The sequence below is a fragment of the Homalodisca vitripennis genome, chromosome X, assembly GCF_021130785.1.
Source record: "Homalodisca vitripennis isolate AUS2020 chromosome X, UT_GWSS_2.1, whole genome shotgun sequence".
NCBI lineage: Eukaryota > Metazoa > Arthropoda > Insecta > Hemiptera > Cicadellidae > Homalodisca > Homalodisca vitripennis.
The window spans coordinates 152,587,501-152,605,322 of NC_060215.1; the positions used below are offsets into that span (position 1 = coordinate 152,587,501).

At 35.0% G+C, this 17,822-nt stretch overlaps 1 protein-coding gene across 1 annotated transcript in view; it reads right to left on the reverse strand.

The window, feature by feature from the left end:
• The window catches only part of LOC124370039 (fatty acyl-CoA reductase wat-like), a 43,191-nt gene that overhangs the window by 4,962 nt on the left and 20,407 nt on the right, over window positions 1-17,822 (reverse strand). Inside the window, exons 7-8 of the mRNA XM_046828352.1 lie at window positions 10,714-10,909; window positions 1,351-1,522 (exon numbers count right to left, since the gene is read on the reverse strand). Of these exons, the coding sequence (XP_046684308.1) occupies window positions 1,351-1,522; window positions 10,714-10,909 (368 nt within the window). The remainder of the gene's footprint in view (window positions 1-1,350; window positions 1,523-10,713; window positions 10,910-17,822) is intronic.

Below are 17,822 nucleotides of genomic sequence, written 5' to 3' on the forward strand. Positions count from 1 at the left end.
TGCCATTGTCCAATTACAATACATCACGTTATGCATTAGTGTCATGTATACCTACCTATCCTTTACTAAAATAATCCATCGTATTCTAGATTACAATCTGCTTTAATCGTATTATTCGTATTATAGTTTTGTCAAATATTCTGCTAACAAATAATTATGAACGTTCTCCTTTTCAGTCGTATTACAGTTTTAAAACAATAACAGGTATATCTAATGTAAGTGAAACTATATTTGTGTATACACTACATATGTCTATGTTTTAAAAGACGTAATGTTAGAAAAAATGAATACTATCAGATGGTATTTTGTGCTAATCGACAAAACTCTTTTTTCTGGGATTGTGCGTTGTTTAATTTAACCAAACATTAAAATGATACCTAATGTTCCCCGGGACATTTATACCTTCCATTTTTGTGTAGGTTATTGAGTACAGCAAAACCCGTTGCCACTCAAATATAGACAACCCTATGGATTTCCAGGAGTGGCACATCATTAACTGTAAATTTCCACATATTGGGGTTCAAGGGTAGATTGATAGGTCTAGTCTACTGCGGCAGTTGACTGTTGATTGGGGAAGTCCCTAAGTGTTAAGGGCTCTTGCATAAGGGTGTGCCACCCCTGATTTCTATGACTAGAGTGCTAGAGTGGCTAGTACAGAGCTGGCTTCCTTTTATTCCATGGAGAAATGAATAAAATTCCTTCCTCAAAGGTTCTTGCTAGCCTAGACATAAGGGCGTGCCGCTCCCTGCCTGATTTGACCTAAAGTCTAGTTCGGAGCTGGCTTCCCCTTCTTCCAAGGAGTCATGACTAAAATTCCTTCATCAAAGGTTCTTGCTAGGGTAGACATAAGGGCGTGCCGCTATCTTGGTAGTTTATACTTTCCAGTTAAACCCACTCTGGGCACAGCAAACTCCGACGTGTCACTTACACAACTGGGCAACCCCATGGATATCCAGGACATCATTAACCGCATATCTCGAGACTTTTGGGTGCAAGGGTAGTTGAATAGATCTAGTCTACTGCAGGAGATGACTGTTGTAGTTGGTGGAGTACCTTAAGAGTCAAAAATCCTTCCTAGACTAGACACAAGTGCGTGCCACTCCCTGCCTGCTTTGACTGGAGAAGCTGATTCAGAGCTGGCTTCCCCTTCTTCCGAAGGTACATAACTGAGATTAATTCCCTAAATTCTTTCTTGTGGATCTCGGCAGTAAGCGGCCCCTACCCCAAACCTTACCCATCCAGAATATCCTGTTTCACCGGAAGCAGTGCAAAGGTCCTCTTTGGACTAAGTGAAATTTCTCAGAGTCTTGTCATAAGAGAACAAAAGAATACCCTGTGTTTTAAACTTACGGTGTCCAGGAAAGGAACGCTACGTGCGTGTCTCAGGCTGCACACAAAGAACTCCCGCCAGGACAGAGGACTCTGGTTGGACGACACCAGGTTGTAGATAGGTATGTCCGAGTCCAGAACTATCTGGCTCAGGTTCTCGGAATCCTCAGTTTCCTTATTGTACCAGTTCCTCCTGGAAAAGTCAAAAATCATTGATTCAAACTAATAATAAAGTTCTCGTGATTATGTTACATTAAAATACAACACAATACATATTTGTTAGATGAAATAATGTACACATTACATATACGTCGTATATTACTTGTATCTTTATTAATTAATAATAATAAAATTATATTAATGTCTTACTTTTAACTTTTTTAAATTCATAATACCGTTCTTTATTGCCAATTAACAGCTGACAGACAAAACATCTAACAGAAAATAAACATAAGTTTGAAAGAAACGCCCCTGTACTATCGCAGAAACCGTTTGATGCTATAGAGATGTCCATTGGTTCACTGACTGTATAAAATGAACGAGACTCTAAAAAGTGTCATACTGCATTTTAGAAAAGAGGTACGTAAATTTTTGATTTTGTTCCTATAGGGTGCGCAAAAATTAAATTAAACGCCACGACGACTTGAGAAGGAAGTTGCTCGTATCTTCGCAATCTATGCTGAGCAGGTCTAAGATGTTCATGATCGTGATTGTGAATGTCCCGCCCTTGAACCATTTGGCTCCTAAACCGACAGTGTACAATAGTTTCCAGTATACAGATAAATGGCAATGTTAGTATTCTGAGCTCTATAAAAGAATTCTGACACAGATCTCCAACAATTATTTTTTAAATAATTCTGATAGCTCTATTCTGAAAGATAAATAATCTGGCAATGTCATTATTCGAACAATTGCCTCATAGTGTAATACTATAGAAGAACTGTAGATGGAATATACTGGAATATGCAGTCTTCATTACTCTATCAGGCACTGTTGGGAAAGACGTCTGTCAAAAGAAAAACAAAATTACCACGTTTTGACGGTTGAGACAGAAATAACGTAATTAGGAAATGTAGTATCTATTAGAAATAGTAATGTCGTCAAACTTATATTAAATACAAAATAATTAAATTCATAGGAAAATTCCGTTAAAGTATTAGTGGAAAAAATTAATATTTTAGTAGATGACTATATAAAAGGCGTACCGTTTGTTTGTTTGTAAATTAGGCAAATAAAATGGAGGCCCATTCAACCGAATTTTGCGGGACCGTAGTAATTAGTTTAGATGGATAATTTGGTTGAAGCGAAATCTTGAACGATATTGTCCGTCCTTTGTATAGCGAAAACTTATCCTAGGTATGAAGTGCCCCTGCATATCCGTCACACTCTATTACACCGGCTTTGTTTTACACTGCATTATTCAAACGGGTTTTTTTATTATTTATCGAAAAGTTCTACACAAAACTTGATTTTGAAATAGCATGTGCTATTCATGGTAAATATTCAAAATCCTGTTTTTATTGAAATAAATAAATAAATAAATAAGGACTTTATTTTGGAGCGGTTTTCAACAATAATTGCTGGTTTACAAAACGACTCATGTCTTATTATAGTTCTTAAAAAATTAAAAGCTTATTTTATAGTTATTAATAAATAAAACATAATATTAGACATACAGTTATATATGGCTATATCACCTTGTATTGTACATTAAATACTTGTATATATTTTCTTTGTATGTCGTTTCAGATACACCCTGGCCTGTTACGCTGGAGGACAGTTCATTATATAATTTGGGAGCAAAGTACGCAAATCGCTTTCTTTCAAATTCACGGCGAACGCGAGGCATCTCCAACACTTGATCCTGTCTAGTACTGCGAGATCGGACTTGAGACCTGCTTTTTAGTTTTTCTCTCAGATATCCCGGCCTGCCAGTGGTCAGGATTCTGTAAACCAGGCATGAGGAGCGCAGGGTACAAGTATCAGCTACAGTCAACAAACCCAGCGATCGTCGAGCCTCCGAAACATGGTCAAACCTTCTTAAACCACATACATACCTTACACACATATTTTGGACCCTCTGTAATTTTCCTAAATCTCCTTTAGACACAATGTTGCCATAGACAGGGAGGCAATAATCGATCACAGAGAGCACAAGAGCCCGGACAAGGCGAAGCCTGGTCTCTCTAGGAAACATGTGCCTATGCTTGTATAGCATTCTCAGTCGACCAAGTGTTCGCCGGCAAACAGCACTTACATGACCAGATAGTGTGAGGCCACTATCAAGCATGAGACCCAAGAGCTTTGAGGATTCACACTCCTTCAGTCTGACACTGCCAAGCAACACCTCACCCACTGTCTCCGAACCCACATTGGAAGGAATCGACAACACACTACACTTTTCCTTGTTCAGTTTAATCCCATGCCTCTCAGACCAATCATGGACAATGCTTAAGTCAGCATTCAAAATGGAAACTGCTGAGTCAGCTCTTCCGGCTTCATATGAAAACACACAGTTGAGCATCATCGGCGTATGAATACAAGCGACTATGTTGCAAGTCTGAACCCATAGTGGCGGAAAACAGGGTGAATAGAATGGGCCCAAGGCAACTTCCCTGTGGAACACCAGCAACTCTACTTAAAGATGAGGAGAAATCCATCCCAATTTTAACCTTTTGTCTCCTATTCACCAAATAGGAATCAAACCAAGAAACCACCTCTGGTCGAAAACCATAAAAATGCATGACAGCCAACAACATCCTGTGGTCTATTGAGTCGAATGCATGTGAAAAGTCCAGCATTGCAAGAAGAGATGCTTTCTTATCCGCCCTTGCGTGAAGCAACTCGTCAAAAACGAGCAAAAGCGCAGTTGCAGTGCTATGGTCCTTCCTGAACCCAGACTGTAAGGCTGGAATGATATTCTCCGACTCCAGAAATTGTACCATTTGTGAAACAACCAGCTTCTCCATTATCTTCGACAGGGCAGGCAATACCGAAATTGGACGCAGCTCGGATACAGATGAAGGTGCTTTGACTTTGGGAAGAGGCAGTACAATTGCCTCCTCCCATGCATCCGGAAAAGTGGAAGTGGCCAATGACTGGTTAGCTAAATGTGTAATGGCATCAATACAATACGGACTTATCATTTTAATCATTTTTATTGATATGCCATCAGCTCCAACTGCCTCTGATGTGATGCTATTCAAAGCCTCCTGCACTTCTCTCCTTGTAACACTCCTGAAATAGAAATCACAAGTGACACTCTCTGATTTGTTTCTTTCATAGAACTGTACGCAATCATCATTTGCCATGATACCTAAGCCCATACTAACGAAATACTTATTGATTTCTTCCAAATCTTTTACAAAGTTGGGTATGGCTGGATCGAATGGATCAGTGACACCACTTGTCCTTATTTTAGTCCAAAAGTCTCTAGAGCTTTTACATTTCTCCATTTCAGTTCTAAAATAATTTTGTTTTGATCGTCTTATTTCATTGTTGAGCATATTTCTAACCTTACAATATGTTTTTTTACAAGTTTCATTTCCTGTAGATAGCATTTTCTTCTTATAATAATCTTTTTCTATGGTTAGTTGAATGATTTGTTTATTTCTCCATGGAGATTTCTTTCTGGTCACTCTCTTATGTACTAGAGGTGCATTTTCATTAAAAACTTGAATAATAGCAGAATTAATAAAATCTAGAATGTCATCTACATTGTTCATAGACATAGCATCTTCCCACCTAATACTGGACGTACAATGTATCATCTTGTCAATGTCAAATCGGGAGAAGTCACGATAAGTAACAAATCTAGGAGGCCTTCTTGATTTTTTTGTTTTTATATCGACATATGTCATCTTGTGATCAGATACTCGAACACCTCTTGAGTCATAGATGGTTGACATATCCACGACGTCACACTGTACGTATTTAACATTGCTATTTACAATAATGTGATCAATCAAAGTTGCACAGGTTTTAGTAACCCTTGTAGCAACTTTAACCAACTGAGTCACCTCAAGGCTCTTAAAGAGTTTATTTGCAAAGCGGGTCTCTGGGGATGATAAATCTAACAAGTTAATATTCAAGTCACCCATTACAACAATATTATCTGCGTACTGGGCCATATCATAAAATACAAAGTGGAGAGCGGGCTCTAGACAAGTGTAAGGCATATCTCCTGGTCTGTAGATAATGCAAATACAGAAAGATTCACTTTTACACTTCAATATTCCACAAATATGCTCTGGAAAATTACAATCTTCAAATTGAAGTGATTTCAGCGAAACTTGTAGGCAGTTCTTCACATATAGTGCCACTCCACCACCTCTGGAGGCAACTGCATTTCCCTTTCTGTCGCTCCTAAACAATGAATATCCACTCATCGCAAACTAATCAGAAGATTTACTTTCATTCAGCCAAGTTTCCGAAACACCAAAAACATCCAGGTTTAAATCCTCTACCACGGCACGCATCTCTTCGAAGCCCGTGGAAAGAGAGTTCATATTTAGATGTGCTATCCTGATAAATTTATCAAGTTTACATATCCGTTTTTTGACTGCACCACATTCCCATCATCCACAAGTCTCGGCAAGCCAGATTTGTCACTGTCAACCGGAAGTTCAACATTCAATACGGCTTCAACACCGTCAACTACAGATTCCAGCAACCCAACCTCAATATCATCCACCTCAAGCTCACCCCTCGTTACGGCGTCCACACCGTCAGCCACAGGTTTCAACGAGCAACCTCCGACAACATCAACTGGAAGCACACCACTCGTCACAGCGCTTTCAACGCCAGACAAAACCCCATCCGAAGCCATGTCAATACGTTTAAATAAAGAATTAAACATATTTGGAATAGTTCCGGTTAATCGGGATTGAATTAATACAGAAACTAGTGTATATCGAAAGTAATGGTATTTTGCCTTCTTCACCTGGTCGTTATGTTTGTTTTTCTCGATAATTTGTATCAAAATATTAATTAAAAATTCATAACGTTTAATAGAATTTTATTTATTAATTACTAATTTAAAATTTTAACTGGTGCTAGTTGTTGTTTTATATGCTTTAACAACAGATAAATATTAACGTGCATTGCAAACGCGAGGAACAAACAAAAATACAATGTGTAAGTAATTAACTAAATATACAAATAACATTTTTTTTAATGCGATGGTACCCTTTCCTTGACATACTTGGCATTTGTTTCACCGAGTATCTATTACCAAATAATGCTGGGAGGCTATGTCCCCGCGAAACCATAGGTATAAATCTGGGACACATTTTACGTCACTATAATCTTATTGGGTTTATACACGATATAAAAAAGTATATATTTTTCCATTTAATGCAGGTATGGATCACAATATCACTATAGGACAGTTGATCCAAACATCGCAATGTGATAGTGTGATTCAAGCCCGCCATAATTAATAGTACATATATTTAAAACTCTATTACGATGTGTTACTTCCTACCCTTAATAGGAATTAAACAGTATATAATTTGTAAATAAATTCGTATGCGGTTCATACAATCAATGATGGGTTATATAAAAGGGAAAACTAGCCAAACGTGTTTAAGCGTTAGAAACTTTTCATTTTAGAATAATAATGCTTTAATCGTGATTTTTGGAGTTAAATAAACCTTAAACATTAAAATTTACACACAAAAAAGAATCCATAATTGTATTGTGGTTTGGATTTACTTTAACCCAAAATGAATTGTTACTATTTATTAACTTGTAACAGATGATTCTTAGGTAGATTAAGTTTGTGAAATTTTAAAATCAGTATCTAGGTATAGTTAGCAACAATATTACGAGTCATTACAGTAGTGTTAGTTGGCATTTATGGCATGTATAAAATAAAATAAAATTCACGCTTTCAAGAACGCATATATGTATAGAATTTATCTGTCAAATTTATACATACATATAAATTGTACGTTTTATATTACATTGTATTGTAATAATTAATATTATACTTGAATAAAATAGTAAGATATTTAATATAAAAATATTGTATACTTACGCATGTTACCGTGGACATTTTATAACACCACTAAACACATGTACGGTTAAAATACTTAAATCAATCGTACTCTAAATGTAAAAGAAAGAAAGACATCTTCTTTATAAATCAACTAATGGACGTTAAAATCGACAGCATAAACCTTGTGATCGGAAGCAAATTAAAACTAAAATTTATATCGTAGTGATAGAAGTATTCGGTTCTATGGTTAGTTGATAGAAATATAGATGACTAGTTTATTTTAATTGGGAGAATGTAAGATTGGTTGGTTACTAAATCATGCTTCTTTTTAGTACCGGTTAATGTTTGCAGCGTACAAATTAAAACATAACATAGTTCCCTTTTACCAACGATGAAAAAGGAAATACACTCATCAACGACAGCAATAACAAACTGGATGTGCAAGCGTAAGTCCTATAATCACACTTTTAAACCCACATTTAAAAAAATTATGAAATCAGCAATGTGTTTTCAATCACACTAATATCAACAAACCGTTCCAGTTACCAATTACAGCAGATATCACTGGTTCAGTTTATCCACTGATATATCATAATGCTGATTGTAAACTGTATTGTTTGACAGTAAAAACACAGTTATAATGATTTGTTTGCTACATTAAGCTGATATGAACCGTTACAGCAGATATCACTGGTTCAGTTTATCCACTGATATGTCATAATGCTGATTGTAAACTGCATTGTTTGACAGTAAAACCCAGTTATAATGTTTTGTTTGCTACATTAAGCTGATATGAACCGTTAAAGCAGATATCACTGGTTCAGTTTATCCACAGGTATGGCATAATACTGTTTGTAAACTGTATTGTTTGACAGTTAAAACACAGTTATCATGTTTTGTTTGCTACATTAAGCTGATATGAACCGTTACAGCAGATGTCAGTGGTTCAGTTTATCCACTGGTATGGCATAATACTGTTTGTAAACTGTATTGTTTGACAGTTAAAACACAGTTATAATGTTTTGTTTGCTACATTAAGCTGATATGAACCGTTACAGCAGATATCACTGGTTCAGTTTATCCACTGGATATATCATAATACTGATTGTAAACTGTATTGTTTGACAGTTAAAAACACAGTTATAATGTTTTGTTTGCTACATTAAGCTGATATGAACCGTTACAGCAGATATCACTGGTTCAGTTTATCCACTGATATGTCATAATGCTGATTGTAAACTGTATTGTTTGACAGTTAAAACACAGTTATCATGTTTTGTTTGCTACATTAAGCTGATATGAACCGTTAAAGCAGATATGTCACTGGTTTCAGTTTATCCACTGGTATGGCATAATACTGATTGTAAACTGTATTGTTTGACAGTTAAAACACAGTTATCATGTTTTGTTTGCTACATTAAGCTGATATGAACCGTTACAGCAGATATCACTGGTTCAGTTTATCCACTGGTATGTCATAATACTGATTGTAAACTGTATTGTTTGACAGTTAAAACACAGTTATAATGTTTTGTTTGCTACATTAAGCTGATATGAACCGTTACAGCAGATATCACTGGTTCAGTTTATCCACTGATATATCATAATGCTGATTGTAAACTGTATTGTTTGACAGTAAAAACACAGTTATAATGATTTGTTTGCTACATTAAGCTGATATGAACCGTTACAGCAGATATCACTGGTTCAGTTTATCCACTGATATGTCATAATGCTGATTGTAAACTGCATGACAGTAAAACCCAGTTATAATGTTTTGTTTGCTACATTAAGCTGATATGAACCGTTAAAGCAGATATCACTGGTTCAGTTTATCCACAGGTATGGCATAATACTGTTTGTAAACTGTATTGTTTGACAGTTAAAACACAGTTATCATTTGCTACATTAAGCTGATATGAACCGTTATGTCACTGGTTCAGTTTATCCACTGGTATGGCATAATACTGTTTGTAAACATTGACAGTTAAAACACAGTTATAATGTTTTGTTTGCTACATTAAGCTGATATGAACCGTTACAGCAGATATCACTGGTTCAGTTTATCCACTGGTATGGCATAATACTGATTGTAAACTGTATTGTTTGACAGTTAAAACACAGTTATCATGTTTTGTTTGCTACATTAAGCTGATATGAACCGTTACAGCAGATGTCACTGGTTCAGTTTATCCACTGGTATGGCATAATACTGATTGTAAACTGTATTGTTTGACAGTTAAAACACAGTTATCATGTTTTGTTTGCTACATTAAGCTGATATGAACCGTTATGTCACTGGTTTAGTTTATCCACAGTCATAATACTGTTTGTAAACTGTATTGTTTGACAGTTAAAACACAGTTATCATGTTTTGTTTGCTACATTAAGCTGATATGAACCGTTACAGCAGATATCACTGGTTCAGTTTATCCACTGGTATGTCATAATACTGATTGTAAACTGTATTGTTTGACAGTTAAAACACAGTTATAATGTTTTGTTGGCTACACTGTATTGAGTATATGTGTGTATATATATATATATATATATATATATATATATATATATATATATATATATATATATATGCCGATGAATACTCAGACCAATATTGTTAGTAAAATGTTTTTGTGGGTTTAGTTCTAAGAAGCTGAAATATACCGGTTTTCTAAACACTACGTTTTAGTTTTTCACGCGTAGGGTGGCAATCTTCCTTTATACCCCGGTTTAATCATATAGCTATAAACGCGCTGTAATCCTCTCCTCTTGAAATGTTTTTGAAATCATTATAAAATTTAAAGTCCTACTAAAGCATACAGCTTTATTATGATAGTTCCATTTATGATAGGAATGAAGAAGAAATAATTATAATATTTCGGGGAGCTGGGATTGATGACATTACCCTGCCTTTACCTTTTTGAGGTGATCGTGTACTGCAGATCGAGGTGTGCCTTGATAAGTGGCAGGGACGTTCACCAATATGAAACTAGAGGCAGGGACAACTTGCGAACTCATTAACGCAGACTGACATTATCGCGACACCTCCCTCAGCAGGTGGGTGTCAGACTAATCAACAAGCTCCCTGAGGATATCAAAAACTCCAACAACCTCAATCAATTCAAAACTCGTCTCAGACGCCTGTTGGTGTCTTAAGCGTTTTACTCAATTGATGAATTCATGACGAGCCGTTGGGATGATTGAAAATCATGGATCTGAAGTCTGTGTGATTGTGTCGTGAGAATGCTGAGATGTAAGTATGACTGTGAGTGAATGTTTAGTGGGATATATTTTATGATGCATTTGACTATTGCAATACAATGTTATATATTGTCAAACACGCAATAAAGAGATTATGATTATGAATTAAAATGGAAGCAGACCTGACTGAGGAGGTGTGGGCTGTCACTGCTATCAATGCAGACGCTGCTAAGTCTGCTGGCATCAGTTCTGCCTTCTCGTCAGGTTCCGTGCACAAGGTGCTCAGTCTGCCCTGCATGGCGTAAGCCAGAAGAAGCATGACACCCTTGGACGACGGCGGAAGCCACCCCGCCAGCGGTTCCTTGTAGCTGGCCACCACTGTTTGGTTACAAAATCACACACGAAGTACATGCTAACAGAACGATTTTATCAGCCAAGATTTGTATTTTTTACACTCGGAGAACATATATTTTAAGAAGCAATTAACTTCAAGGTCAATTGGACGTCTTCATTTTCAATAAGTCCATGTTCCAAGGAAAGACTAATAATGTTGTCCAAATACTAAGCATGAAATTTGAGTGTAAAAATGGTCATTTACTACATGATTACTATTGGATGAAAAGCTTTAGTCACCCAAGTTTGAATGTTGTGATACAAACTAACTAATTGAGCTGTAGTAATGAGAGGTTCATACAAATTTTGCTTATATATTTCTGAATTTAGACATACAGTTTAGAGGATATAATTTACAATTGGTATTATTACAGTTTTTATGTCGTTTTATGCGCTCCTCAACCAAACTACACATTTGAAAAGGGCATAACTCGAAAACCCAAGGAAGATATAATGACACAATTTATACACGACATAGTTACAAGTTTATTATTTTTTAATGTGACGTAGAATTTAAAAAGTATAGGAAGAATATACTGGTAAACAACCATTTTAACATTTTTTCTTTACTAGGTAAAGACTGGACATTGCTCAGCCGGGAGCCTCCCCTCTATTTTGTTCTAAAGTTTATATAAGGAGATATCCTTTGGGTAGTGGTACAAAGTAGAAAGGAAGTTTCATTAGGTGATTTTGACGTGTCCTACAAAAATGTGGGATTTTTTTAGGGCATCTCAATAAATTCAAATTTAAAACCCTCTCAAGTGACCTCTCATTTTTGGAGCATAAATAATTTCAAGAATGGTGAAAACCAAAGATCACCTCTTTTCCATACAAAGTAATAGGTTGAAAAAAATTAATTAGGTATTTTCACTTTTTTGTTGTAAATTTACAACTGTCTGCGTGGAAACCAGTTTACCACTTAAACTATCAAGTTTGTGTTCAAAACCAATTAGGCATGCAATGGACGAAATATCCAATGAAGTTAAGAAAGTACACGGATAAAAAGTTTAAAATTTTGTGAGGAAATTGAAGCACTAATTTCTGCTCATCCAATGTTTGTTTAAAACGTGGTGTTCAGTAATGAATGTAGTGTTTAATGGGGCTGTAAACAAACACATCTGCAGGTATTGGGAGACTATGCGGGCGTTTTGGGAATCACATTATTATGACTATTTTTTTACTAATGGGAATCTTAATGGAGAACTATCTTTGCAAATGTTACAAGGATCTATTTTCCCCGCAATAACTACTGTTATTGCAGAAATCATTCACTTCTAACAGGATGGTGCCCCAGAAAATTTTCACCGTGCTGTACGACATTTCCTGGGAACTCAACTACGTGGTCAGTGGATTGGTAGGCCTGGTCTAATAGTCGAGTCCTGCGTGGTCTCCGGACCTTAAACCCATGGACTTTTTCCATGGGCTTACATTAAATCCATAATTTACCAGATTTACGAATCAGGATTGTTGAGTCCTCCAACAAAATACCACTTCAGACTTTTCAAACCTCAAGAGAGGAGCTCATCATACACTTGCCTCTCTGCTAAATAGTATAGAAACCAGCTTGAGCATTCGATTTGGCTTGGAAATTTGGTGAGTTATTAAAAATATTGTTCTGGTAACTCTGGCTATTATTTTTGATTAAAAAAATAGCCATCTCTATAATTTTCACAATTCTTAAAGTTTTTATACTCTTCAAAATGAGGGGTCACTTGAGAGGAGTTTAAATTTAAAATGTTTGAGTTACTCCTAAATCCCGCATTTTTGAGGAACATAAAAGATTTTTTAAATCACCGAATTAAACTTCCTATTCACGTTGCTCCACTATATTTATATAAACTTTAAAACAAAATATGATGAGGGGGTTCTGAATTTTTAGTCGCTCTGTATGAGTAAGCCTTTCTAGATACCGTCAATAATATATCTTGTCAAAAATGCAAAGAATCATTTTAAATATGCATCTAATTTGTCACATAATAGTTTATAATTTTTCCGTTTTCTATTATTACTCGAAAAAGTCTTTTTTCTTATGCATTTTGATAGGCAATGTATCGATCAAAAGATTTTTGTAATTAATTAAACCTTCATTAAAATTAATTTATATTCCATAATTATTTTAACTTCTTTTGGAAGTATTGAACTCTCTGTTGTATATTTACATTATTTTACAACTGCTTACTAATAAGATCGTAATCCATTAATTTGGAATACTAGCATTTTCCCTTTCAGCGAAGGAATAAGAAGATATAAGCACTAAGTTTTTTTGCGAGCAACTCAACTTCTATGTTTCTATTCTAGATTCCTAATATTACGAAATCAACACTTACCTGAAATCCTGATATCAAAACTAATTCCAATAGAGTTAAAATTTGTAATGTAAATTAATTTTATCTTTGACTAAAAGCGTCAATTGGAGATGAAAGAATTTCATATACTAGCGTGTAGGAAGTACCGATGAATAAGACATGACACACGCGTCTGCCAATATTACATTCGGAAATAATTTCGGAAGCCCTTTTTTATTAACTAATAAATTTTGATGCAAGTTCAGTATTTTTCTGTGGTAAAATTAAAATATACACTCTTTTTATAAGGCTTTATTATTCTTGGGTTTACCTCGCAATAATTCTAACTCGACTTATGTTGTATCGATTAAATACTATTAGAAACCAATTAAATACACGTGTGGAACAATATTTTAATATCTATTGTAATGCATTAAGATATAGGATGAGTCCCTATGATAATATCATACAGACATCAGGAAGAGATTTTAGAAAAATATTTGAAAATACACTCTTTTGGGATTGCGGAGCAACAAAATTTAACGGAATATTCCCATATGTTTGTTAATTAACACCTGACTCTAGATTTAGAATATTTCTAACATTCACCAAAAATGATGAAAAGGGGTTTGGTTAATATGAACCCACATTAAAGAATCATTTTTGTACATGACATCTATAAATCATGATTTTAACGGAATATTCCTACATGTTTGTAAGTTCACACCTGTCTTTAGATTTCGAATATTTCTAATGTTCACCAAATATGATTAAAAGGGGTTGGGTCAGTAAGAACCCACATTAAAGAATCATTTTTTGTATATGATATCTATAAATCAAATTTTTAATGAGTAATAAACTGAATACAAATTGCAAAAGAATTCCTAATATATATATATATATATATATATATATATATATATATATATATATTACATTTAATATAGATATAACAAGACAAAAGTTACAAATTATTAGTAAATAATTACCATAACTTTGAATTCTAATGTCTAAATATGGTCTGTACTATGATACATGATAATGTGGTCCATATAGGTACATATGGTAATCAATACCTGTCATAAAGCAGACCACTGATTGCTACATGATTCATCTCAATTACATTTTTTCTTCTACAATTAATAATATCAGAGAAATGAGTAGGATGGGTCGGAGTACTTGCTTAACTATTGCATTTATTGTAGAACACTTCCTATCTCAGTATAACACCGCATATAAGCAGGATAGACTAGTATCTCTACCAGCTGAAGTGGGTTAGAGGTATCCCCCAGGTGTTGGTAAGACCAGAGACATATATATTGACAACTGGAGATACATGTTCGTTTCAGCCTTACCTTATAGAGCAATCAATGTCACTACAGAGAACCTCCTTCGTCTGGGTCTTTACCCACCGGAGCAAGACGGAGATCCACCATTCATCGGGGTCGATTAAGTTGCCGTCTCGCAAGAAAGAGAAATCCAGTTTCCTGGCCCAAGACTAAGATAACTGAAATGGCGTTCATAAGTCAGAGAACGGGCTTCTAGAATACTCTTGAAATATGGCGTCGAAAATTAACAATACACTACGAGGCAATTGGCGAGAGAATATAGAATGCAGTGAAAGAGATACAGTTGTTGAAAAATATAATCCAATAATAGGGGTCAAGTTGTAGCATCGGAGTGAGTAGCGTGGTGGAGTAGAGTTCGAGGAGTTTTAAAACACAACATTGTGTGCTGAAGTCCCACATGAGTCCAGTAGATATCCTCAGTACGATTTGTTAGAATAGAACCAAAACACCACTTGGAACTGTGAACGTGTGTGTGTGTATGTGTGTGTGTGTGTGTGTGTGTGTGTGTGTGTGTGTGTGTTTTGGAATGGACCTGTGTGATTAATATATATAACTTTATACATCCGAGTCTTATAGGCTGAAGCATATATCTGGAAACACCACTTTTTATATAACGGTTCAAGGAATAATAATAGTATCTGGTAAGCCTCTAGGTGAGTACGCATCTTCTCTAGCTATGGCCACATAGATCTTGAACTCAATATCTTGGATTTGGGAAAACATTTCTTATAATAAGGTGGCCATGTGGCACAACGTTTTTAACTGTCTCATTCTTAGGGCAAAACATGTGAACTCTGCTTCAAGATATCTTTATTTTTTAGAATTTATGCAGAATACACTTTAACCGACTTCTAAAAAATCGTGAAGTTTTTAAACTTGTTTTACATTTGTTGTCCTGAGAAGGAAATGAAAAATTTTAGAGGTGGAATTAAGGATGTCAAAATAACACAATGAGCTAGTCTTAATGGTGTGCCGCTTGACATTAACCCCATAGCGAAACATCTATCTAAATCCAAAATGACGGTTTAAAAATAGCCACCGTTTTTGAAACAGCTTTAAGAGGTTGCAGCATTTTGGTTTCTTGCAAAGTTCGACGTTTACAGTTAGATATCCAGACTTTTGTCTCACTCTGTAGTTTCACGTTCAGTTATTATAGAACAGACATATAGACATATTTTACGAGTACTAGGGTACGGGATTGACATTTATGTGCTCTAAATTCGTTTTAATGGTTAATTTAAAATAAACTTTAGAATTTTAGTTTTGGTTAAACTATAACTGGCATCGTCATCGTCATACACAGGTAGTCCATACAAGTCTATAAGACATCAACACTTGATTTATTAGATACACAATCTTTAAACTGTGTAGAACTAGTTCACAATTTAAACAGGACGTTCTAGCTACTGAATTAAAGAATAATTTCTTTGATCTTTTTAAGGAATAAAAAATTAATAAGTTACTATCTAAACAATCGTGATTTCACTATAAGCAGCAAGGTTTATCTAGTTGTATAAGTTTAGATAGGACATTAAACAGGTTAAAACCTCATGATACGCACCTGTTTAAATGTTTTCTTTACAAATAAAATTTAGTTTAAATTTATTTTAAAAATGAATGGAAATAAAAACAATGACATTGTAAGCGGTTGATATTTGGAACTGAGGTAAATATTCTTTTATTATTTATATTTGAACACGGTCTACTTATAAGACAATAATCTTAAACACACGGTTGAGTTCACAGCCACAGGCGCACAAACAAATTACATTTCAATTATATTTATTCCCTCCTTTGATGTAAAGAAAGGAAGATTTGATTGGTAACAAGTAAAATAAAAGTGTATTTTGGGTGAAGGGAGGAGGAAAATAAGATGGGATGATTGAGAAAAGTTACAAAGACATATACCCTTTGTAACTACTGGTGCTAGTAAAGATAAAAATTCAAAGTGAGACGAGTAGCAATTTATATATAAATAGAGTCATATGAACTTGAGTTATACTTTTTGATTAAATCGTTAGTATTACGCGACTCTACTTACGAGATTAAATGAAGAGAAGTATTATCTTTCAATACTTATTTATCTAATTAATTTGATTACCTAAATATAGAATTACTCCCGGATATCGCTAAAATAAAATTGAGAATAGTGACTGTTAAGAATTCGTTTAATTTCAACCTCTATATCACTTTATAACATATCTATTGTTTTCATTTAGGAGAAGAAGCTGTGGAAACCCCTCACTCTACTAAGCCCGACAGAAAATTTGCAAAACATAGAATGGGTAAAATTGGGAGCAGGGGCCATATCCTGTAGAGATCCCTTGGTAAATCTACAATAAGCAGCGATCGTGAATACTGCATCACAGTCGCGTCACCTTGGTAGAAAGGAAGAATACCTTTGTTCCAGCGTCTTCCAGTCGAAGTGGTTAGAGGACGGTACTATCTCGTGTTTAAGGTTCTGACAAAATTGAACCATGAAGGAACCCCACTCACTCTAACCGTCCTATTCCACAGTAAACTTAACTTAAAAATAGCCCTTTCACTCAAACATTTCAAAATTTTAGGTTATTGATGCGCCGCTCGTGGACAGAGAATCCCATGAGTTCAACACCATATAACTCATTATTGTGTATGTATATGTGAAGTTTCATGCATACTTTAATCTCTATAGATAAATCTGTCTCGGAATATGTTAGTAAATAGATATTTAGTAAAATGTTACATGATTCTATTCAGTTGGTTTAAAATGTACTTATCTTGTGATTTATCGACTCCATTATGATTTCCCATAACACCGATATAAAACTACTCGGCCAAACCCCACGGAGTGATATGAACCATTATGCATACAGCCAGGCAGACAGCAAAAATTGAATATTTACAAACCCCCGAGTGCGATGACAACAATTAAATCTCAGAAATACGAATCCGTCTCAAAGCATGTAAACTAATGTGTTGAACCCGGGAAACCTGTTTAGTTATGTATTTCAAATTCTCCCACTTTCATAGTCCGTAAGTATCATTTAACAATAGACATAACAGAGCATAGTATGGTCTTTCGTTTCATATGTTAGGAATTAAATAGGTACACATATATTTATTACAAATGTATTTGACTAAATATGTTTACAGAATATTGTCATGACTTACATGGAGAATACATTTTTAGAATTTTTAACCTGTTCGCATGACCTACACAGCTATGCCTTATAGCGTTGCAACTATTTATGAGTAATAGTGAAAGGAGCAGGCAAACTAAAA